The 23,107-nt window shown below is 49.0% G+C and overlaps 6 protein-coding genes across 7 annotated transcripts; 2 read left to right on the top strand and 4 right to left on the bottom strand.

The window, feature by feature from the left end:
• Window positions 1–1,246: 1,246 nt before the first annotated feature.
• YPT1 (GTP-binding protein of the rab) lies at window positions 1,247–2,592 on the bottom strand (the record flags this gene model as incomplete). Its single annotated transcript, XM_058503933.1, has 5 exons — window positions 2,240–2,592; window positions 1,922–2,142; window positions 1,824–1,871; window positions 1,543–1,770; window positions 1,247–1,441 (listed from the first exon to the last, which is right to left on the bottom strand). Exons 2-5 carry the CDS (start codon window positions 2,129–2,131, stop codon window positions 1,247–1,249), a joined length of 681 nt encoding a protein of 226 aa, XP_058360646.1. The 5' UTR covers window positions 2,132–2,142; window positions 2,240–2,592.
• Window positions 2,593–4,146, top strand: ONS95_010344 (uncharacterized protein). The gene is made up of 2 exons (XM_058503932.1): window positions 2,593–3,084; window positions 3,137–4,146. Exons 1-2 carry the CDS (start codon window positions 2,829–2,831, stop codon window positions 3,775–3,777), a joined length of 897 nt encoding a protein of 298 aa, XP_058360645.1. The 5' UTR covers window positions 2,593–2,828; the 3' UTR covers window positions 3,778–4,146.
• A 771-nt stretch (window positions 4,147–4,917) lies between these two features.
• ONS95_010343 (uncharacterized protein) lies at window positions 4,918–8,268 on the bottom strand (the record flags this gene model as incomplete). Its single annotated transcript, XM_058503931.1, has 2 exons — window positions 4,918–5,983; window positions 6,032–8,268. The coding sequence occupies 2 exons, from the start codon at window positions 8,266–8,268 to the stop codon at window positions 4,918–4,920; spliced, it is 3,303 nt and encodes a 1,100-aa protein (XP_058360644.1).
• Window positions 8,269–10,379: 2,111 nt separating this feature from the next.
• On the bottom strand, window positions 10,380–11,680 carry ONS95_010342 (uncharacterized protein; the record flags this gene model as incomplete). The annotated part of the gene is made up of 3 exons (XM_058503930.1): window positions 10,380–11,156; window positions 11,211–11,420; window positions 11,474–11,680. The coding sequence occupies 3 exons, from the start codon at window positions 11,678–11,680 to the stop codon at window positions 10,380–10,382; spliced, it is 1,194 nt and encodes a 397-aa protein (XP_058360643.1).
• A 242-nt stretch (window positions 11,681–11,922) lies between these two features.
• ONS95_010341 (uncharacterized protein) lies at window positions 11,923–16,087 on the top strand. Its single transcript, XM_058503929.1, has 4 exons — window positions 11,923–12,148; window positions 12,197–13,864; window positions 13,915–14,836; window positions 14,899–16,087. Exons 1-3 carry the CDS (start codon window positions 11,948–11,950, stop codon window positions 14,569–14,571), a joined length of 2,526 nt encoding a protein of 841 aa, XP_058360642.1. The 5' UTR covers window positions 11,923–11,947; the 3' UTR covers window positions 14,572–14,836; window positions 14,899–16,087.
• RET1 (DNA-directed RNA polymerase III core subunit ret1) lies at window positions 15,238–20,504 on the bottom strand. 2 transcript variants are annotated; one of them, XM_058503928.1, is made up of 7 exons: window positions 20,392–20,504; window positions 20,216–20,341; window positions 20,097–20,165; window positions 19,895–20,049; window positions 19,452–19,847; window positions 17,730–19,405; window positions 15,238–17,618 (listed from the first exon to the last, which is right to left on the bottom strand). In XM_058503928.1, exons 1-7 carry the CDS (start codon window positions 20,464–20,466, stop codon window positions 16,474–16,476), a joined length of 3,642 nt encoding a protein of 1,213 aa, XP_058360641.1. In that variant the 5' UTR covers window positions 20,467–20,504; the 3' UTR covers window positions 15,238–16,473. The 2 variants fall into 2 exon arrangements, with proteins under 2 accessions (XP_058360641.1, XP_058360640.1); XM_058503927.1 differs by lacking the exon at window positions 20,392–20,504 and having other exon boundaries at window positions 19,452–20,049; window positions 20,216–20,343.
• Window positions 20,505–23,107: the final 2,603 nt, after the last annotated feature.

Below are 23,107 nucleotides of genomic sequence, written 5' to 3'. Positions count from 1 at the left end.
CATGTGGTCTGTTTACATGGTTCATCGAGGCTCAACGACTGGCCTTGTAGATTAGGTAGGTGGCGATGGATAGAAGGGATTACCTGGCTGCTTTGGCTGAAGATACGGATATAAGGTGCTTGACATCGCTTCAGGAAAAAGCTCCTTGTTCATCGATGTTGACACCTGCGCTCGCGTAACAAAAGTGCGAAGATCCTCCTGACATCTCTACAATGCCGTCAACTGACTCAACTTTAGCTATCTGCCATCAACTTCACTCCCAATACCTGCGGGGTGGACTCTTTAAGAGAGCACTATACTGCACACTCACCCAATACAGTTAAAACTTGGGAAGAGCACATCAATGTGACGGAAAATATTGAACGGTTGAAACGTTACCATAAGAAGTCTCACCCTGTGAGCAAGACAGCGCCTCTGAGAAACTGTCGGCCTCTTGTGGTAATTTTTCAGTCTGCCCAGGGAAACACTGACCAGGAGACTCGGGTAAAGCCCACATCTATGCCGCCAAAAGTTATGGATTTTCGGGGATTCTTACGGGCAAATGCCTAAAGCTAGGGCAAAATGAAGAACGAGCAAGATGAATCTATTTGACGATATATATAGATAGAAGGGGGTGGGATACCGGTAGAATGACCATTTGAGGGCCTCATACTGGTCCAGGCAATCAGAGAAAAGGACGCAGGCTGTCTGATGGAGAGCAAATTCAAGTTTATGGCAAGAGGTACTGTTCCCCAAGTCGACATGTATGGCCCTGGACATTAGCCTTCGACTATCTTGAGAAAGCACTGAAATCATTGCCGCTTCACGCTTATAACACATGAAAGATGTACAAGTGTGGTTTAATTGCTTGATTGCATGCTCAACCCAGGCTGTCATAATAACAAAGATGAAAGTAACCACGCAGCAAAGCAAGCATCAAAGCACCCTGTACTCGAGAAAGACCTGGCAAAAGAAAGCAAAAGTATCAAATTCCCGATCCCCCAAATCCCCTCACACGCCAAAGCAGTAGCAATGATCTCTCCCTCAATCTTGAGACCCACAATCTCTCTCCATCAGCCATTACAGTCATCTATCCCCCCATGCGTGTTTGCAGTATGGTTTGTTTCCGAACTCCGGAGGAGAAAGGTAGAGTGAGAATAAGGCGGGAATGCAGGAGGCCGATCCAAATGACAGTCATTCTAATGCGCGCACAGAAAGGCAAGGAAAAACCAGTCGTTCCGTTCGTTCAACAGGACAGGAGAGTTATTTAACAGCAGCCACCAGCCGATCCCGACTGCACACCTTGTCCCTGTCCAACTTGTACCGTAGGCTTGTTGTTTGCTGTGGTAGTACCCATTCTCTCCTTGATCTGGCGGGCCATTGTCAAGAATGCTTGCTCGACGTTGGATGCGTTCTTGGCTGAGGTCTCGAGGAATGGGATGCCGAGGCTGTCAGCGAATTCCTAGGCAAATTTGTTAGTGAGGTGATGAGAAACGGGCAGGCGCATGATGCTTTGACCACCAGATAACAAACAGCTGATGCTGTGCATGTGACAGTACGTACCTTTGCAACTGTATACTCCACAACCTTCTTGTCTGACATATCGCTCTTGTTGCCCACGAGGAGCTTGTTGACACCCTCTGTGGCATATCTGTCGATCTCCTGAAGCCATTGCTTGACGTTGTTGAACGAGTCCATATCCGTAACATCGTACACAACGCAGATACCGTGGGCACCTCTGTAATAGGATGATGTGATTGTTCGGAAACGCTCTTGTCCCGCGGTATCCCACTAAAGTCCATCAGCATTCATGTCCCATCGTAGAATCCCACAGTAGCTTTTACAATCTGCAACTTCACCGTCTTGCCATCCAACTCGATTGTTCTGATTTTCTGCCAAGGCGTCAGCTCCTATTCCGAATCATCTGTAATTTCCAACATACGAAGTCTACTCCAATGGTCGAGATGTAGCTCTCGGTGTATGTATCATCCGCAAATCGCAGCAACAGACAGGACTTTCCAACACCGGAGTCCCCGATAAGGAGAAGCTTGAAGAGATAATCGTATCTGCCCAGATCGTGAGTAATGTATCCGTAGTTTTTGGGAAACACCTGAAGAGAACTCGCGCCGATCGTGCGCCTGTCAAAAGCCATCGAGGGGTACTCTGCAGATAGTAGAGTTAGTATGTATTCCAATAAATGCGGTTTCTGAAGTCTGGGGGGCGGTTGAAGATGACGTTGCCTAGTTGGGAGACTCACTACTCTGGATTCATGATGGCGGTTGTCTATTCGGAGTGCAAATTTTCGATGGTGCGAGGTATCACCAGGATGGGAGGCGACGTTGGACGTTGTATTGTTTTGGTTTCTGAGAAGATAGAGTGGACCAAGGTTCAGTCCAGGTATCGCGGCTTGCGTTCCTGCAACGACGTCTTTAGGATCCTCCGACCTGAAGCGCCGCTAGTGATGTCCACGTGATGACTCGGGATTCCTTGTTCGAGGCAACTTGATGGGAGAGAGAAGAGTGCCGGGGAATTCCTTTGTGAATTATACAAGAAGATATGCACAGATTTCGGAGTCATTGACTTCGAGTTTATTACGAACTATGTATCAGAACATTCTGGAGTTTGGCAACTTCGCTGTACCCGGAGACTGGGACATGGCATTGTTCTGATTGCTTGACCGCTAACCCTTTTGGACTTTGTGCCAATCGCCGATAAAGCTTCCTGACCAAGTCCCAGCAGCTTGTAACTCTTTCGTTTTGGTACCTCGTTAGCACAACCTCGCGCAACGTACTACGATAATCTGTTTGGTCTCTTAATGCCTTTGCCGTCAGATTAAAACATACAGGCTGATGTCGCGGCCTTGTAACCTCCTACGTTCTGCACCACACCCCACAAAGCTTTCCCCTCTCTCCCTGAGCTGTCGGCCCCTCCGCCCAGCATACCCAGGACCAGTCACTTCACGATGTTTAGCAACAATCGAGCAAGGTCAGAAAGTGCTCCCAGATGTCTGGTTCACAGGATCTGTACCTCGCCACAACCTGCCAAGTCGCAATGACCCTTCTGAACCGCGCAAGCCCGATGAGCGAACTGTAAAACTGGGGAAGAGTAAGACTTCCTTACGAGACTTTACAGCAGCCTTTCTGATTGATTTTATTAGCTCTCCGAGTCCTCCAAGAACGCCTGTCAACTCTTCTGCAATCACCTCTCCCTCAAGAGATCCTGTCCCCGCATATCACTCTCCACCTCTTCCCCTCAACCCATCCCCACCTCCCCACAGTATCCGGACGAGTCGCATATGCAGCAGCGTTGTGGACCTCGCCCATAGCATGGGGGCGCGTTCCTCTAGTGGGAAATGTCAAGCTTACCATACTCTCGGAACGCATGATCAAGTCTACCTCGAATTCTCGCTCTCCGTCACTCATTCGACAAGAACAACTCATTGTACGGTGGCGGACTGTGGGGAAGACAAAGGGAAAGGGAACTGGAGCATTGTATAAGGGTATAGGAGGGAGGGAGAGTGTTGACAAGATCACGGAGTGGCTGGGTGGTGGGAAGGGGGAAGATGATAGCAAGGAGTTTACAGGATTGTTCATTTTCGAGTTTGACGAGGAGGGAAGGATCATCAGTCATACTATTGAGCATGTGCAGGAGGGAGGTAATTGGGAAAGAGGTGTGGGAGCTAGGGTGGTTGGTCTAACGGACTGGTTGCTTGGAGGTATGAGGAAAGGGAGGGGCGACGAAGGCGCACCTTGTCCGGCTTGTTATGTGGATGGAGGGGAAAACGAAATGCACAGGTAGGACGTATTTGCTTCACTGACCATTGGAGTTCAGGATTTGGATGCATATGGCGTTTCGGTATGGGACATTACTTGTAAGATTTGTAAAGATATCAGAAATACGCCTCTCTGAGTCGGCCGTGGCGATAATATATAAGCTGCCCAAGGAGAACCTTTTCATCATGAGTTGTGTAAGACTTGGCCGAAACCCTGCTTGGGCCTTTAGATGATTTTGTCACTTGGCGGATAGCAAAGAATTCAAGTATTTACGGACATCGACTCTGTCAAATCATCCAGGGCCATTACGACAGTCAGGATATTGAAGATATCCAACACGTTCAAGCTACCCAAACGATACAGACACAGAAATAGGAATAATAGTCAACTCCACTCTGCTTTTCACATACCGAGAACAATTTTACTTGCCCACAGTCAACGAGGACATGATCGTGATCCTTGTCCAAGCGAGGTAATGTCATTTGAAAACAAACAGCAAAACATCCCATAAAATAACATTTTTGTTAGTATCGGGAAATAAGACCCGTACGTCAGGCCATCAATCCGAATATATCACACACATGTTTTGCTCCAGATAAAAGTGCATATGTCGTTTCACACTGCAGAGAGTTCAACTAAACATTGATTGGAAACCTGTTTAGCCACGATCAAGGACTCACTTCATGGTCAGGGCATTTGTAGTGTACAATCCACGATCTATTGTCACTTCTTTGCAGGTTAAAGCATGTCTGCCGGGAACTCGAACGCCATCGTTTGCAAGGTGTGAACAATAAGTGGGAAGGAAGATAGAGAACTCGAAGCACGTTGTAGTATTGAGCTAATACCCATTTTTATCTACACTACATAAAACCACACTAAGGCTGACTGGCAGATTACAACAAACAAACGTCATCGCTGACTGACTACTTCTAGATTGATCTTACAGTATTTTGAGTTAATACAAAGCAGCGATAGCCCCCAAAAAGGTTCCAGATTTTAAAAACCTTGTCACACCGAACCCAAGCCAGGCAAGAAAGTGTGGAAAATAAACCCTGCGCTGACACGCAACTGCAACAAAAGAAACGCAATGCTCCAAATCCACGAAAGAACGAATGCAAAAAGAGACGAATTTGACAAGTGAAGACAAGCAAACAAAAGAAATGCATCATGCTAAACCCAACCACTTCAACGCCTTCTTCGTGTTAGCCTTCTGCCCAACCTTTCTCACCTCCGGCACAATCCTCTGCATGCCCCTCCCCAGAATCATCTTATCATACTCATCATCCTCACTATCATCTTCGGCGATGTAGAAATTCTCCCACTCCTTGTCGCCACGCTTGCGTTCCCGTTCGCTAGCAGTAGTCTTGGTACTTGCGATCGATGCAGCGTACTTGTGTCTGTTCGTGATAGTCGTGGTCGTCGATGCGGCATACCCGTTCCCTCGAGTCGTCACGGTGCTGATTGATGGGGGATAGTTACCGCCGCGGGTGGAGCCTGCTACGGCTCCGCCTGTGAGGCGGGATACTTTGGATGCGCGCGGTGTTTGTTGGAACGAGGACGGTGGATATCCTGAGTCGCGGTCTCGAGGACTGTTTGAAGATGGTGTAGGTGGCAGGGGTGGTCGCTCAATGATGACTGGTTTGGGCTCTGGCTCCGGAGTGTAGAAGGTTGATTTCTCCATCAACGCTTTCCACATTCCCGAAAGGAAGGTGGTGATTTCCGAGTCGGTGGCTGTGCTAGGAAGTAGGTAATCCGCTTTGGCGAATGAGATTGTCGGCTTGGGGGCATGAGTTTTTGGCGTTTTGGGTGAATTAGTGGCCGAGTTTCGCTGTATATTTGTGATAGATTCACGGTGGAGAGACTGGCGGGATTGCTGGCGGGTGGTGATGGATTCCTTCTGTAGAGTATTGGTGGGTATGGGTGAGCGAGGCCGTGAGGACATAGAGGTCCCCGGACGAGATATGGACGGAGGATCAGAGGCAAGAGAATCAAGGATACCGGCAATCTTGAATAGGTTCGTTCCTAGAATGTTGCGAAGGGCGAAGATGGTGGCAAGATCGGCAGAAGAATAGTGAAGAATGAGTAAACGAGTGCTAACATTGCTGGCAAGGAATGCCTCGATGTGAGGGACGAGTAGGGAAGCGAGGATGTGTGGATCTGAGATCGGACTTGGTGCATGCGGTGTAACTGACGAGTTGACATAACTCTGCATGATGTTGGAAATCAAGAACCTGTTTATGTTAAGCGGCGATGAACAATGGGAGTATGCTGAGACATACCTGATATCAATCTTTCCACTGCGGTTGGACCCATCCCTTTTTGTCCCGATCTTCTCGATTTGCCCTGAAATTTGATAAAAAAAGTCTTTCTTGACACCTTCATCACAACCGAAAGCAATGATCTGATCTACAGTCCTGCCCTCAATACCGATTGGGCCACTCTCTTCATTCCTGAACACTGGCTTCCACAGCCTGTCGACTTCGGGAGCAACAGGATATACGTATTGGCTGTAATTCTCGCTTGCCGGGAACAGAATGCTTAAAAGTTCCCGGAAGGAGTTGTGAACGCTTATGGCATTCCCAGGATTGACAGGTGAGAACTCAACGAATCTGTTCTCCAAAGGACTCTCTTCTTCCGCGGGGACAACAAGAGGCACTTCCTCTACAGGAGGTGTTGGAGGAGCAACATTTGAAATGGAGCTCTCGGCTAATCTGACTTGCCCTCTGGATGGTCGCTTGATATCTGGTGGGTAGCTATCATCTGAATAAGGATCGAATGACCGGCGATTGTATCCGAAATCATCGACCTCATTCGTAGGATAAGATGCTGGCCGAACCTCAGGGTCCACTTCAAGCTGCAGACTTGAGATGGACCTCGGGCTGATTGATGCCTCTGATCCCTCTTGAATGATCAGTGACGAGGGAGAAGATGGTGATTCAGAAGGGGTGTGCGAAGCGAGCGTAGGCATGATTGGATAGCTGCCATTCTTGTATGATCGTAGGACAGACTCAAAAATCTCGCTTGGTTGATCATCAGTAAGATGGATTACAAGGTCTTCCGCAAGCTCGAAAACTGGTACAAACGGTATTTCTTGTGAATCCTTTGTGGGTATTTCGATAGCATCAGTTCCACGTTCCACGAAAACAGCACGATCCGGCGTCTCTGTGGACGAGGTGGATGAATTGGATGACGACCTTGATGATCTGGACGACGTGGGCGATTTTCTGATGGTAGTCTCCGAGGCCTTCACAAAAGTCGTCCTTGGGAGCGTTGGGAAGCGATGAGAATCCTGTCTGTTCTCCTCTAGTACAGGTGAAGTAGGACCTTCGCGCCTCAGCTGATAATGCGACTTGCTTTGCTTAAGTGGACGGGGAATCGATGAATAGTTCTGTGATCGGGAATTGCTTGGGTAGAGCTTGTCAACTGACTGGGATCTTTTTACAGATTTCGTTGGAGAACCAGACTGTACATCAACTAGACACGCCTCGCCATATTCAACTCCTCCTGGTGTTTGAGGAACAGATAGCACGGATTCTTCTCCAGGAGATGTGATTCTCGGACCAGAGAACTCATCGTCCGTGTAGGTGTCTGTGTCCGTGTCTGTATCCGTGTCTTCGACGTCGTGATGTGACATTACTCCAGCAAAACGGTTGAGACACATAGCTCCTTGGTTAGATCCGAATGTTGTCCTCTTCTCAACAAGTGGCATCTTACGGTTAGGTACTGTCAAGACAGTCCTTATAATCTTGTCGTTGGGCTGGCTTGTGGGACATGCAAATCTGGATATAGGTATCCCCGTGGTCTTGAATCCGGCTTGCCCTTTGATAGGACTTGGCTTCTCCATGTCTCGTACTAGATCCATGACCCGAGATTTCGGAAGGTTTTTCGAACGAGATGGCAGTTGTTCCAAAGCGGAGCCCCCATGAGTGGAATCTGCGGCATCTTGCTCTTCGGTATCGCTTGTATCCGTAGATACCTTTTCAGGAACGTCATTTACTGTTTTCTTTTCCTCGCTTTCAATGTTTCCTTCTTCCGTAACAGCTTCGTCTTCTTCCTCCTGCTCCTCCTCCTGCTCCTCCTCGAGAACCTTTTCTGGTTTCACCAAACCAGCAATGCCATCTTTCACAAGATTGTTGAATACGGCTTCCGCTTCTTCAATATTCCCATTCGTGATGTTTTGCGAAATTTTCGTAATGCATGTCGTTCGTGCGCTGACACTGCCATGTACAGTAAAGACAAGCCTCGGTTGTGTGGGGGTGGATGTCCGCAGGAATGAACGTGCGGTCTCCGTGCGTTGCGTCACGGCCTTCTGGAGATCCCGAATGAATGCACGAGCATCAAAAGTGGTCTTCTCAACATCCGGGACCAAAATTTCTGGTATATCAGGCAGGATGAGTATTTTCTGGGAGGGCGGGAGCAATCTGAGCTGGGTTGTAATGACATTGGTGTCTCCCTCTAAGGCGATCAACTTCCCGCTCAGATTATCCTGGCCCTCTGCCACCGCAATAGCTGACATCTTGACTCTCTTCAAAATGGCTGCCAATAGTACGGACCCCTCACGGATACAACCGTGTCAAAGTTGAACTCGAACCAGCGAGTTTGGAAGGAGACTGTAAAATCGTTATTCGCAGAATGCTCGGGTCTTTAGAGGAACGGAAAACAAATGCAGCCAATAAATATGACACAGGAATTGAAAATTAAGCAGCAGTTCTGCTCTTTTAAGAAAGAAGATTGCGAAGACTCCGAAGACTCGAGGAGAACAAGAGAAAGGGGGGCTGCTAAACCAAGAGATAAACCTCATGAATGCAGCTCCTTGCCGCCGCCCCGGTCAGCTCTCACTTTTCCCGAATCGAAAAGTTGACTTGACGCCATTTCTTTCTTTGGATAGCTGCGTCCCCGCCAGAAGAACCCTGTTCGGGAATATAGAGCTAAGCAGTCTAAAGCATGGTGGACTGCCGTGGCTTTGGGATGTGCATTGTAGCGGAAAACAACAAACCAATCGCGAGCTGGGGAAGACCAGCCACATTTAGCGACTAAAGCCTCTTTCGAGGGTCGCGACCACATCTCAAGGAGCTCACACCACCAGTTCATCCGCTATGTAAGTGCAAATAATAAAGGGGACTTTGCGAGCTGAACTTGTTTGATAGTTGATCTAGAGCAGCACTCGAGAGCATGAACAGAACTCCAGGCGTCGTTACGCGTGCAATAGGGGTTGGAGTCACCTAGTATGAACTAGTGCTGCACCGATGTGAGCATGGCAACACCCCTGAAGGCCAGGCTACTCTCCAAAATAGTCGACTACTACTACGCTGGATAGAGTTTAAAGCAAGTCTCCGGCTCTGGGTTCCCTGGCGCAGATCTCCTACTTAGCGCAGATCTTACTTTCATACCAACTTCAGGAGCTCGAGGAGGAGAAAAAAGTGTCGACGCCCATCTAGACTTTCTGCCTGTGGCCAGCCAGCCAGACACCAGGGGCAAGTCCACTGCACGGTGAAAAGGACCATCATCGGTTGCTGCTACGAAGAAGGTATTGCGAGGACGGCGAGCGTTGGATTTTCCAGAAGAAGGAGCATATATAGGCTTGTCGTGGTACAGTATCAGAAAGCGACAAGTCATCCCATCATCCTGCATGAAAAAGTGACACTCAGATCTCAGCTCAATCCGTGCCCCTTTCCTTCATGCCATGCCTGTGCCAAATGCCAATACATGGCCTGTGCAACAAACGTTGGGGAAGCCTCCGGCCATCTTCAAGCTGGTCATTGGCTGAGTGCTCCTTACTTCCCTGGACTAAGCCTCCCGCATGGTCTGTGTTTCAAGACGGAACAGACTGGAAGTTGGCCCAAGATCAATCAGTCTGAGATCAGTCGCAGCTAAGACCTGCAAGTTGCTCAGCAATGGAACTTGGACGTCCAAGAACCAAACAGTGTCGATTTGTCAAATCGAGTATGTTATTTGGTGGAGAGAATTAACCCCCTGCATCGAACGGGAGGGAGCGGGCATAAACGAGGCAGGCCCACTGCGGGCTCTTTGTGAGGAGATCTACTGTAAGTGAAGATCCCACGACCACGACTTCGGTCGTAGGTCGAGAAAATAAGCAGGTTCATCTCTGGCTGGCGGCTGCCTACTTCTGCGGCACCGGCATCGGCACCAGAAGCAATTCTAGGGGAAGATTCATGGACATGTGCTGATGAGCCAATTTCTTTTGCTATTTTCCTTTTGGGAGGGGGCTGAAAGCTGTCAAATTTCGCGAAAACTGTTAGGTTGGGAAGGAAAACTGTGGCTCGACTGATCTCGACCTAATAGCTTCCCACGTTTGGAAAGCATGAGCGGCTGAAACGTGGTGCTAGAACTTGGCCTTACGCCGTTGGAAATTTGTCAAATTTCGGAGTCACAGACCAGTGCTTGTGGTATGATAGGTGCTAGGGACCGACGGAATATATGATTGATATGCAGATCCAAAGTGTTTTCATATCCCTTGATTATGCTTTCAGCTGCAGCCGAGGCCAGGCACTCACCCAACGTCAAGGGACGTGTAAGAACCCTGATGCCCGCATGTACACCGTCGTGTAGGGCACGTGGATGCGCAGTGAATCCTCGCATGGCAATTATCCCGACTCCAGGTGACATTCAGTCGTCGTCGGAGGCCATCAGCTCGGCCAGCTCCGCTTCTTCTTCTGCAGTAAGCAGACCCTTCTTTGGCTGCACCGTCTCTTCTTTTACTTCGCCTTTCTGCCTCGCCTCCGCTTCATGTTTCGCCAGCTCCAAATCCAGCTTCGACAAACCCCATATCCTGATTGTGCCATCAATACTGACACTTGCAACTCGCTTCTCTCCTTTCAGGAGGAGCAATCCGGTCACTTCCTGGTAATGGCCATCATAAATATGGCACAGCTTACCAGTTGCACGGTCCCAAACCTTTACATTCTCATCTCGCCCGGTTGTGACAACCCAGTCTCCTGTAATAACGACATCGCGAACGTAATCACCGTGCTCATAGGTTTCCTCGGCGGTCCAGTTCTTTGCCCTTGATAGGCACTTGGCAGTTCCGTCTGCACTGGCGGTCCAAAGATCCGAGTTTTCATCATCCCCAGAGAAACGAATCTTGTATACACTGGTTTCATGTTCCAATATGGTGGACCTGACAGTACTCTTTTGTGCTTTCGTTTCTGTGGCAGAATCTTGAATCTGTCCGGCAGATGCAAGGCTGATACGCCATCTTCGGATTTGAGGGTCACTACTCGAGGAAACAAGAACAAGTTCCGAGTCTGTCGATTCTTCTGGGTCGATTGCAAGATCTTGTAAAGCCATCATGGTGTCTGATTTGTCGCGGAGCGTATGAAGCCGCTCACCAGTCGCTGTATCCCAGACTATGATCTTCTTGTCTGCACCACCAGATAGGAGGAGCTGTGGTCTCGACATCAGTCAAACCAGAAAAAGATGTAGGGACAGTAGACTTACATCTCTTCCCTCTAATTGAACACAGATAACAGCCTTGACGAAATCTGAGTGACCTTTAAATCTCCTTCCTGGAGTCCCACTTGACCTATCCCAACTCCAAATATGTTTGTCCCAGCATCCTCCAAATAACAAAGCACCACCTTTACCACCAACAGCTACAGATGTAACGGGAGCACTGGGGCCTCTGTATACCATGGTGGAATCTCTGGTCTGGCACTTTGTTAACTATTTGTATTCTGAAAAACTGGGAATCTTTCACCGACTTCGATATTGACCTTGCGCACGCATCCTGCGCTCTCTGCTATATAGATAGCTGCAGATGAGAATGGATCAGGAACGCAATTCAAGATCTTTGACTGGAGGACAATTGGGTTGCCATGTTTGTTGCCGGATTTTGCAGCTCTCCGTGCACGAATAGCCTCGGACGCATCGGTTTGGAAGAAGTGACCTGGGTCCGTTGATCGTGACATTTCTGTTTTGTGCTTGGATGGATGGCGTTGTAGGTAGCTTCTGCGCCTCCTATCTGGAAATATTCCTTCGTTCTCGTCAGCCTTGTTGCGATGTTTGCTCTGCCTTGCGTGGGGTTGCTCGGCTGAAGTGGGGGCCCATTTTGCTGCGCAGGGATCTGTCACGCGTTGAGTGGAAACAGGTCGCGACGCGTCTTCCCTGTTACATAAACTCAGCGCTCGTTGAAATGCGCAACATCACCAACCCCATCGCATAGAAATCAACTCACCATGGCGACAACTACACAGGTTCGCATGCGAGGTAGACCTGCCCACACGAGAGGACCAACATATCTGTCATATACTCCAGACGGCACCAAATTGATCACTGTCGGATCCAATAATACAACGCGTGTGTACAAGACCGGATTCGATGGCGAACCCACGAATATCGACGACTGCCCTGAGCAGAACACGGGAGTGGCTGCAACTGTAGGATACCTCGATTAGACTCCAAGCATCTCCTAACAGTGTCTACAGAATGATTTCTTCGTTATTGGTTCCGAGGACGGCAATATCAGCAAATTCTCGTTGGGGAATATGACCTACGAGAAATACCTTACACGATGCTCTCTCCCAATTCGGGACGTAACGATTTCTCCGAACGGCAAATGGTGTGCTGTGTCCAGTGACGAGCTTGTCGTCAAGATCATCAGAATAAACGACACAAGTTCGGTCATGTCCCTGAGGGAGCAACCGAAGCCTGTCAAACATCTGTCCTTCGATCCCAGTGGGGAACACATTGCGCTGTCATGCACAGATGGAATTGTTTACGTCTATTCTCTTGTGGATGATGCCCCAGATCTTGTTAGAAAGATTGATGGCCTGATCAGGTTAGCAGAGACCGAGGATGAAGTCTCGACAAAAGTTGTGTGGCATCCAGACGGGAGAGCTTTTGCTGCTCCAACAGCTACAAGAGACATTCAAGTCATGTCTAGAGGCGACTGGGAAAACCAACGATCCTTCACCAGCGGACACAATGGCGATATAACTGCGCTGGCATGGTCTCCTAACGGAGCAATGCTCGTGTCTGCTGGGAAGGATAGGAAGGTCATCCTATGGGAAACCAAGACTCAGAAAATCTTAACGACTTATGACTATGCCAATGTCATGGACATCGCCTGGCATCCTACCAAGAATTTGCTCTCGTTCACCAACACTGATGGCGAAGTGTACATTTACAATGACTTCGTACCAGCAGAGCACGCCAATCTAGTCCGTCTCCCTCTCCAGCCGGCACCATTCATTCATGATCCTCTTTCCGAGATTTCTGCCAATGCCCGAAGGCCTTTGGCAAATGGTCACAAAGATATTCCCGACCGTGGCGTGCGACGAGGTACGCCTGATAGCCTCGACGATATCCTCGGCTCGGAAGTAATGGGCGAAGGCGATGAAGATGACTTTGTTGTCGACGATGATGGAGCTGGATATGCGTTGGGACTGAATGGTAATGGTAAGAGACCAAACGGAGTTGATGCGTCTGGTCCCATCAGCAAGCGACGAACTCAAACTTGGGAGCCACAATATCACGAGTCTTTTCAACCTGGTTCGACCCCTTGGCGTGGAAATCGGAAGTATTTATGCCTCAACCTCATTGGATTTGTATGGACGGTAGACCAGGATACACACAACACCGTCACCGTGGAATTCTATGACCATGAGTTTCATCGTGACTACCATTTCACAGACAGCTTTTTGTACGACAAGGCTTGTCTCAACGAGAATGGTACTCTGTTTTCATGCCCTGCAAATGATGATTCGCCAGCAACCATATTCTATCGACCACATGAGACGTGGACAAGTCGAGCGGACTGGAGAACTCCCTTGCCGAAAGGCGAAGAAGTGACCGCTATATCATTGAGCGATTCATTTGTTACTGTCACTACCACGGCCAATTATGTCCGAATATATACCTTGTTCGGGGTACCGTACAGAGTCTACAGACAAAAGAGCAGTCCTGTAGTCACCTGTGCAAGCTGGCGAGACTACGTTCTCACTTTGGGGAATGGTCCCGTTGGTGCTGATGGGAATGCAACCTTGCTATACACCATTCAGAATATTAAGAGGGATGAGACCTGCCAGAGTGAGGATGTCGTTGCCCTCTCAGATGGAGAAACACTGAAAAGTGTGTTTTTCTCAGACAATGGGGTAAGTATTTCCAGATTCTGAAAACCCGGTCGAAAGCTAATGTGATTAAGGATCCTTGTATTTACGACTCGACTGGAACCCTTCTCACACTTCTTCACTGGCGTGAGCCGTCGCAAGCTGTGTGGGTTCCTCTTTTAGATACCAAACTCCTGTCCCGTCTCGCTTCAGGTCGGAAAACGGAAACGTACTTTCCAGTCGCTGTGGCAGATAACAAGTTTCATTGCATCATCTTGAAGGGTGGAGATCAATACCCATATTTCCCGCGACCGTTGCTTTCCGAGTTTGAATTTGAGATCCCACTATCGTCAAAGTCGAAGGCAGACAACGACGTGGACAACATGGACGAGGAGAACGAAGGTGATGAGCTGAAGAAGCTTGAGGGAGCTTTTGTTCTCAAGAGCCTCTTGACAGCTCAGCAGAAAGACCTCATTGACAACACGAGAAGCACGCACTCTCAGCGTACAGAACTGGCGAGGATGGAACTGGAGATTGACAAGACCTTGTTGCAAATGATGGCCGTGGAGTGTAGGGAAGGAGAAGAACGGGGTATGCGAGCACTGGAGATGGTTTCACTATTGCGGGATCGGACTGGCAGAATGATTGAAGCTGCAGGGAAAGTAGCGGAGCGGTACTCGAGGCACGTTTTGGGCGAGAAGATCAGGGAAATTGGTGAAGCGAGGCTACTAGCGGATATGGACAAGGACTGAACAAGAACACGATAGATATTGGATTAGGAGTTGAGGTTCCCGTGTACAGGATATGGGGGTATTTGGTTTGCGCTAAGAGTTAATGTCACCATGGAGCATAATGAATTGATGCGGTTTTTGCGCAGTGGGTGTAGCTGACAAGCAATGCACTCTTCACCTCCTCAGCTCGAATCTCTCCTCGCTTTTTCCAACTTACGAGATCTGGTCCTGGTCTTCAGTGATAGGATGAACAGAGGTCGTGGGCCAGAAGCGTATCTCTGCCCTTGTTAGTGCTCGATCCTCATACTCAAGGAGAACTTGCATCGATTTGTTAACCTTGGACTGAAGGTTCTAGATTATGCATAGGGAGAGTATACGAGTGCTAGGAGTTTGAATCTGAATTGCAGTGCGAGTGAGAGTGGAGGTTAAAATGGAAGGCGCATGAGGGATTTTGGTGTTTATTTGGAGGATTTGAGTGTGGAGGAGGAGGAGGAGAGGTGACCTGGGCGGAGGAGGTTGTTGGAGTGTAAAAGTTGCGTGCGGCGAGTTAGGTGCGGGGCGTTAATAGATTCGGGTGCGGGTTTGAGTTGAGAGGAGGCGGAGAGGATTGAGGGGTCGAGAATTAGGAGGATGGCGAGGAGATGAATTGAGGAGGAAGCGAGAAGCAGTTTAGTTGCAGACGTGGATGTGGAGATGGAGATGGGTTAATCAGGATACATCTGATACCAAGTCATATATTGCACGCAATTCAAACAAACACTTTCTTTTCATGTATGCCCATCAAACATCCAATCTCTGCTATAAGCAGGACCTTTCAAGAACAAAAAGTCCCATCTATCACGCCGGCCCCTTCGTAACCGCTCTCTCCAACCCCTCCAGCTCCCCTACCTCTAACATCCTACAATTAACACTCACAACCTTATGCTCCTCCCTCAACTCCTTCCCTCGGCATCCAATGCGTCACACATCCACAAACCCTACAACGGTGAAATTGGATGTCCTTAGCGCCCCAGACGTAAAATTCCGTATCCCCTGTGATTTGGACGTCTGAAGAGGAGAATTGCGCCCAGAGGGTTGAGTATCGTCGACAGATTGAGCAGAGACATTCTATGAGCGGTTTGGTGGGCCTTGGAAAGGTCAGAGTGATGGCTGTGCAGTGGCAGGTGGCTGTGAAGGTTGTAGAAAGTTTGTTTGAGGTTGGAGGAGGCGGGGTTGCAGTCATTTTGATATTGAGGGGTTGGAGGCGGAGTTTGAGAAGATATATCCAGATGACGAAAATGGTTTCCTGTGGCTTGTGGCTTTAGGCTTGATAACATGAAATGTTCCGGGATGTTGTATTGTCTTTTGGATTTCGAGACTGGTTATGGGAATGATTTGAGAGGAGGCTAGGAGGATACCTACGAACGGTGTGCCGCGAAGTTGCAGCTGACTTTACAGGGGTTTCGCTTCCTTTCTTTCTTGATTAGAACGAAACTCCTCGCTCACTGGGAAGAACAATGTTTAACTAGTCCAGGTGTACTTTCCGAGTTCTATCAACTCCAAGCATTCTATGACACCAAGGACCTCATGTGAAATTATACATATTCTCTCATCGATACTGCCTTGAGCTGCGCGAGCCAAGAAGTCCACTGAGTGCAGAAACAATCACTCATCTGTAAGCGAGGTCAGAAAACAGAAAAAGAACTTCCTCGTATGACCAGGTTATTATTTCGCATTTATCATTTAAGACATATTGGCCTGACCTGATTTTTTGTCTAAGAAGATATTCCAGTACGCCAAGGCTATGCAACCCTCCTATTTGCGCCCTTGCAACGCCAGAAATGCATTTCTATACAGCAATCTCGTCATTCATGCGTCCTTCATCCAGATCTCATCCTTTATGCCTCATATCCCAAATCGCCCACCCAAAAGATCCCTCGAGATTTATTTGCCGTGAGGAAACTCATCCTCGAGCTTCAATCTCACCAAAACATTCATACTCAGCATCTCCTGCACCAACAACTTCGCCGCATAGGGCATCGTCATTTTGGTGACACCCCGTGTGCTCTTACATGTTTGGCACCACCCTTGATATCCCATCAATCCGCACGTTTCGCAGATATCCACCTCGTGCGCATCACTGCTCAACATGAGTCTCTCCAGAAGTAGTTGACTGGCTCCGTAGGCGATGAGACAATCACGTTCCATCTCTCCCAGACGAAGACCACCGTCACGAGAACGACCTTCTGTTGGTTGACGAGTCAGGATCGCGCGGGGACCGCGAGAACGGGAGTGCATCTTGTCTTGGACCATGTGCTTGAGTTTCTGGTAGTAGATGGGCCCGAAGAAGATGTAGGCAGGGAGAGATTCACCAGTAATACCGCTCGTGACGAAGTCCTTGCCGGAGTATGAGAAGCCGTTCTTAATGAGAATGCTGCCCATATCGTCGACATTACTGCCTCCGAAGGCAGTTCCGTATTCTAGTGTACCGTTCAGAACCCCTGCCTTGCCAGAGAGAAGCTCCAGCATCTTCCCCACCGTCATACGGGATGGGAAACCGTGAGGGTTCATGATGATGTCAGGAGTGACACCTGAGTCGGCGAATGGCATGTCTTCTTGATTGACGATGATACCAACCACACCTTTTTGCCCATGGCGAGAAGAGAACTTGTCGCCCAATTCTGGTCGTCGTGTTTGCCGAGTCTGTACTTTGACAACCAAGTCATCACGATCATTCTGTGAGAGCATGACTTTGTCGATATATGCGTAGTCGTAAGCGCGGTAGGTGGAGGGTGCGGGCTTGTAATCATTGGTTCCATAGTCAGAACCAATGCCAGTAGACATAGTGTTTAATGGGGTCTCTTTATTGATAAAGATTTCACCAGAGACAATCCGTTCGCCCACTGAGCCAATACCGTCAGAACCCAGAATGCGGTGCTTCGCAATAAGTTTGCTTGGGTCTTTTTCGTCGCGCTGAGGATCCCCTAATCGATCTGCGGAACGATTCGGATATTTCTTCAACTGTACCATATTTTTGCGGAAAACCTGGCATCGCCCAAAACCTCGGTCACAGGATGATTTGTTCAAAACTAAAGAACAGAAAGTCAGTAGTTATTCGGTCAAAAATGTCTCTAGAGTCAGAGGACATTGCTTCGCAATTGAAAGTGACACCACAGGAGCAGGGCGAGACATGAACATACCTAAAGCGTCCTCGATATCGTAACCAGAGTAAGACATAACGGCAACTGTAGCATTCTGTCCAGCTGGGAGTTTGTCGTAATGAATCAGCTCGATAGTCCGAGTCTTGACCATGGGTTGCTGCGGGTAGACCATGAGGTACAGGAGGGTATCGATCCGGGAAAACTGGTTATATGCAATAGCTCCAATAGCTTGCTTACCCATTGCACATTGGTAAGTATTACGAGGAGATTGGTTGTGGTGAGGATATGGAATGAGTCCCGCAACAGCTCCTAGAATCGTGAAAGGCTCAATCTCAAGATGCGTAGTTGTCTCGTTGATCTCCTTCTCGTACAGAGCAATCTCGGAGTCGTTCTCCTCGTTGACATCAACATACTCGATAAATCCTCGGTAGAGAAAGTCGTCAAAATCCATTTTACCAGATCGCAACGCCTCGAGCGACCGTCTGGTGACCTTAGACTTCTGGTTTTCGACGATAATGAGAGGTCTACAAATTCTTCCCTCGTCGGTGGCGATGTGAACAGCATTAGTGTGGTGGTTGATGTAGATACTGACGAAAGCTGAAACTCGTCCTGTACGTCTGAACTTTCTGAAGGAGTTTAGGAACGCCTTCGGTTGCTTGGTGAGTGCGATAGGCGTTCCATTGACGAAAACAACATATGCTCCCACGTCGTAAATCTCCTTTCCACTCATGGAGACGATATCTTCAGCACCCAGAACAAAGACCAATTTCTTCACTGGTTCCTCAAGATCGTTCGTGGTGATGTGCGTCATGAGTGCCAGATTCTTGACAAGACCACATGCTTCTCCTTCTGGAGTATCGGACGGGCAAAGCATACCGAATTGAGATGGCTGAAGCGCACGAGGACCACTGACTTTCCTGGTCTTCTCGAATTGAGAACTGATACGAGTCATCATACCCAGGGCACTGATATAACTCAGTCTGCTGAGTACGTGTGTCACACCAGCCCTTTCCATCTTGAAACGCTTGACGCTCCAGTTGCCAGTTGAAATGGCACGGTTCATGCCTTGTGTAATTGAATTGCCGTGAGATTGTAGATAGTTGAATGCGTCGAATTGCATAGTCCGATTTGGCTTTTTCAAGACTTTGTCGATATTCATCTTCAGATCGGAGTTGAACTTCTTGAATAAATCTTCAAATAGCAAAGAAAGAAGTTGACCAGCCAATTCCAGACGCTTGTTTCCGACATAATCGCGATCATCAACAAGTTTCGGGTCGTGCATTGCCATCAGGACTCGACGGACCATGAAGCAGATGTAGAGAGCCTTTGGACGGAAATCCAGGCCGTGGACAGGTACGTGGGTGATGATGATGTTCGCCAAAGCTTCTAAAGCATCTCCGGTTGGGTTTCTACGTTGAGGTGCACCTGCTGTCTTGCCCCTGGCGCCCATCTTGACCCGAGCTCCAATCCATTCGAGTGCTTGGTGCTGCGAGAAAACACCCAGCTTAGAGCAATCTTCGAAGTTGACCGCAAAGTCGTCCTGATAGATGCTGTCTGTACCAGCCACTAAAAGTAACATTTCATGGTCTGATTGGATTCCCAGTGCCTTAAGTGCAATCACGATTGGTATAGCTTCGGTCAGAATATTATGCTGTAGGTAGATTCGCTCTTTCTTGAGTAACACGTAACTCTTGGACTTTCTCTCGTGCGTAGAACTGGAATGTCAGTCGTTTCTCCTGCAGAATAGAGGCCGCAACTCACCTGGTAACAGAAGCAGAAACAATGTTCTTCTTTAAGTCTGTCTCCACAATCACTCTGTTCTTGCTCAACTGTTCTTGGACAAGAATGACCTTCTCTGTACCATTGACAATGAAGTATCCACCTGGATCCAGAGCACACTCATTCATACGTGCCATTTCCCCATCATTCTTTCCTGAAAGTCGACACTTTGAGCTTCGAAGCATAATGGGTAACCGTCCGATGGCAATATCGGTCCTTGTAATAACTTGTTTGCCTCGAACATATTTGACATTAACTCGGATGGGCGCTGCATATGTCAAATCTCGTAATCGGCACTCATTTGGTGTTATATCGTTAGATGCTTGCCGGTCATCGAATTCCATGCGGTCTGGTTCTCCAATAGTAACATCGGTATACCTAATAAGAGTCAGAAAGACCCTATGGATTATCATAGAAGAGCCCACTCAAGGAAGAAGTGCTGGTCAACATCGCTGGTAATTCTCTTATTTGCCTTGACAATGTCCTTAATTTCGTGCTCGATAAAGAAGTTAAAGGAGTCGATATGTTGTTTGACCAAGCCCTTGACTTTCAAAAAAGCTGGCAGAAGGTTCCATTTGTCCTGTAAAAATTAGATAAGGCATAAAGTATCGTGGTCAATCATAGTACCTTGGCTGTATTTATGGGATCTGTCAACTTCTTGTTCGCATAGAATGGCTCAAGCAAAGCAGCAAAGCCCTGGAAGTTATCAACAAGAAGTCCAAGTTATTTGCCATTGTCTTATTTACATCGTCTGGTCCTCTGAGTCTAGGTTTTTCCTCAGCTTTCGCCTTTGCACTTGCCCTTTTGCGCTTCACAGGAGCTGTGCTTGTTTCTTCTTGCGCATCGGAAGGAGGGGGAGGGTCAGCAGTGCCCTGTGACTCGAATTAGGTTCCACGTCGTGCTTCCAAGTTAAGATTCTCACCTTCTTTGAAGAAGCTCCTCTTGCAGATGAAGCTGCAACTGGCCCAGCCGCCGCTTTTGTTTTCTTTGGCGGCATAGCTGTTGGGTTGTGAGGGGTTGAGGCTCATTAGCAACAACTGATGGACAGGGCTGATAAAAAAGTTGCGATGCGATGCGACGAATCGTCCCCCACCAAAGCTCTAATCTCGGACCGGAGCTCTGGCTTGGCACGGCGCGGATCAACTACCTACCTTTGAGCTCACGTGGCGATAAGGCCATTGGCACTGAAAGGGAATCGCCTCGGCTAGTTATCAAGCGGATTCGTTTTCAGGGGGCGGGGCGGGGCGAGGTAACTCTTAGCGGAACTCTCACCGCTGTTTACGACGATGTTTTCAAGTGCGATTACGATTGAAGCCGGAGCTTTCCAGCCCCCAACAGAAACCGGTCATCGAGTCTTCTGATTCGCAGATAGGTCTGCGAGGCGGCGCTTCATCACTTGTTGGGTTGTGTTGCGGCCGCTGCGAGCCTCTCTAGTGGCGCATAACGAAACGTCTTGGGATGTGAAGCCCTGAGCAGAACGCAAGAGCCGGCATATTCATCCAATTCTCGGGTACCGTGGGCTTGGGATCAGTAGGTGCTCAGAAATTAGGGTTTCAACTGTACAGTAAGTTGAGATGATGGAAAGTCAATGGCCTCGAGATGTTCTTGTTAAACGTTGTTTAGCTTTCACTGCATTATGAGAGCGGTTCTCGTCTACCTACTTGGCTATATTTTCTCAAGGCGGCTAGGCTAGACTGAGTGTACAACAATTTCTCATTGGGCTACCAAACTTACTCTGGCACTATAATAGATTTAGGTTCTCTTAATAGAAAGAGTCACTAACATGTTCCCATTTTGTGAACCCGATTGATCTCCGGCACGAACATTAACACATAAAATGACGAGACACAGAGTTCGATGCCTCTTCTACCAAGCAACCCCTGGTCTGTCACAATGGATCAGGTGCGTCTAGAACGTAAAGGAGACCTCTAACTCTGGGGATCCTGCCCAAATTGTCCGATGCTGACGGGCTTCGCCTCTTTTGTTCCTTGCCACCAGGATCACCACATCTCATAGCCGCAGAAAATCGGGATACTATGCATCCGCCGTACGATATACCTAGTTGAGAACTCGACGCAACAAACCGGACCATTACTCTTGATACAGTTGCCGTCACGTCAATGAAGGGGAGGGCTGGGAACGCCAAGGTTCAGCTAGCTAAACAAAAAATATTCCTCCGGCAAGAGACTCGAACACGGGCGTTCTGTTGTTGCCCCGGGCTCTGTTGCAACGTAGGTAGAGTGAGGAGTTCGTTTTCTCCATATCCAACTACAGTAGCGGACCAACTCTGCGCTGCTGGCCAATGCCGCGCCTGAGTCGCCTCATGTTTTGTATGGGGAAGAAACGGTGAGAGACAGCCAATAGGGTCTCGGGCTGCCGAGGTGCAGCTCCCGCCGTCGCCAGTTCAGGGTCTTTTAGGGCGCCGAACATGAACCTCCAGCCGCCAGAACATACGGTATGGACATGGACTCTGCTGCAAAGAAGCCCTGCTTCGGAGTGGGGAGAGGACGAGCGAGGCCGTTGTGAAATGCAGTTTTGTGTGCAGCGCGGTAGCCGGGTAAATTGATATTGGCCCCTTCGTCCTATCTAGACGGAGAGGAGAGGAGAGGAGAGGAGAGGAGGCAGAGGGGCCACAGTGACTGGGACCCTTGGTGGACGCTGACGAACTGGAGGATGCTACGTGCTGTCTTCCCCGAACTGCAGTCCCTGTTCCGTGGTGCTGCCCTGGCTGCATTGCATGCATGCTGTAACTTACGGAAGATGAAGTGACAGACAGCATATCACACTGACACTCGCACTCATTTACATAAACATACAGCCTGGCTTGTAGGTAGGTAACCTGCCTCTCCCTCCTTTTCTTCCTCTTCTTCTGCCTCACCTCGCCCTCGCCCTCGCCCTCGCCCTCGCCCTCGCTCGCCTCTTCCCGCCTCTTCCCCTCTGGTCTCGCTTCGCTTCGCTTCGACTCTTTCTTTCCTTCCTGCCCTGCCTGCCTGCCTGCCTGCCTGCCTGCCTGCCTGCCTGCCCTCCTTTGTTTCTCCAGGAAGGATCCCACCGCCCATCACTCGCCTCCCTCTACCTCCGCCTCCGCCTCCGCCCACGCCCACGCCCACCGCTCCCTCTACCACTGCTGTAAAATAAGAAACTGTACCTACCTAGGTACTTCTAGACATGCTCGCTTGATCCATACCTACCTAGGTAGTCTCGGTTGTCCGGTCAATGTAGGACTCGGCTCTGCCCTAAGAGGGACAAACTCACGAGAAACTGCACTGCACTGCTCTGCTCTGCACTGCACTGTACTGATCAGGAACAGGACAGGCGAGGGTCCCTGCCACTCCTTTCAGCCAACAGCAACAGCCAACAGCCAACAGCCAACAGCCAACAGCCAACCCTCCTCTCCAACCCACCAACCCACCTGCAAGTGCAACCCAACTCGACCCGCTAAGCTACTACTAGCGGGTGCAGGGAGTTGGACGTCCTTCGTGCTCTGCTCGAGAATTGTCCGCTCCAACTTCAACCCTAAGGTACCGATTGCTGCATTCTATCTCGCTTTCAGCGCCTGCGTCCTTGGAGGACGCACGCACACGCTCCCTTCTGCATATTATTTCGGTAATTCCCCCCAAATTGTCCCTTCCTCGCTC

This window comes from Cadophora gregata, assembly GCF_030347475.1.
Source record: "Cadophora gregata isolate MNR1 chromosome Unknown scaffold_4, whole genome shotgun sequence".
Taxonomy (NCBI): Eukaryota; Fungi; Ascomycota; class Leotiomycetes; order Helotiales; family Ploettnerulaceae; genus Cadophora; species Cadophora gregata.
This window is presented reverse-complemented; position numbering and strand designations above follow the sequence as displayed.

Excerpts from the sequence above, each read along its gene's own strand:
- RET1 (XM_058503928.1), bottom strand. The coding sequence starts at position 20,466 with ATGCCGCCAAAGAAAACAAAAGCGGCGGCTGGGCCAGTTGCAGCTTCA. Across the intron at positions 20,050-20,096 it reads ATCCCATAAATACAGCCAAG|GACAAATGGAACCTTCTGCC; the intron begins GTACTATGATTG and ends TAATTTTTACAG. Across the intron at positions 19,848-19,894 it reads GACCAGCACTTCTTCCTTGA|GTATACCGATGTTACTATTG; the intron begins GTGGGCTCTTCT and ends GACTCTTATTAG.
- ONS95_010341 (XM_058503929.1), top strand. The coding sequence starts at position 11,948 with ATGGCGACAACTACACAGGTTCGCATGCGAGGTAGACCTGCCCACACG. Across the intron at positions 12,149-12,196 it reads ACACGGGAGTGGCTGCAACT|AATGATTTCTTCGTTATTGG; the intron begins GTAGGATACCTC and ends CAGTGTCTACAG. Across the intron at positions 13,865-13,914 it reads TGTTTTTCTCAGACAATGGG|GATCCTTGTATTTACGACTC; the intron begins GTAAGTATTTCC and ends AATGTGATTAAG.
- ONS95_010344 (XM_058503932.1), top strand. The coding sequence starts at position 2,829 with ATGTCGCGGCCTTGTAACCTCCTACGTTCTGCACCACACCCCACAAAG. Across the intron at positions 3,085-3,136 it reads AACTGTAAAACTGGGGAAGA|CTCTCCGAGTCCTCCAAGAA; the intron begins GTAAGACTTCCT and ends TGATTTTATTAG.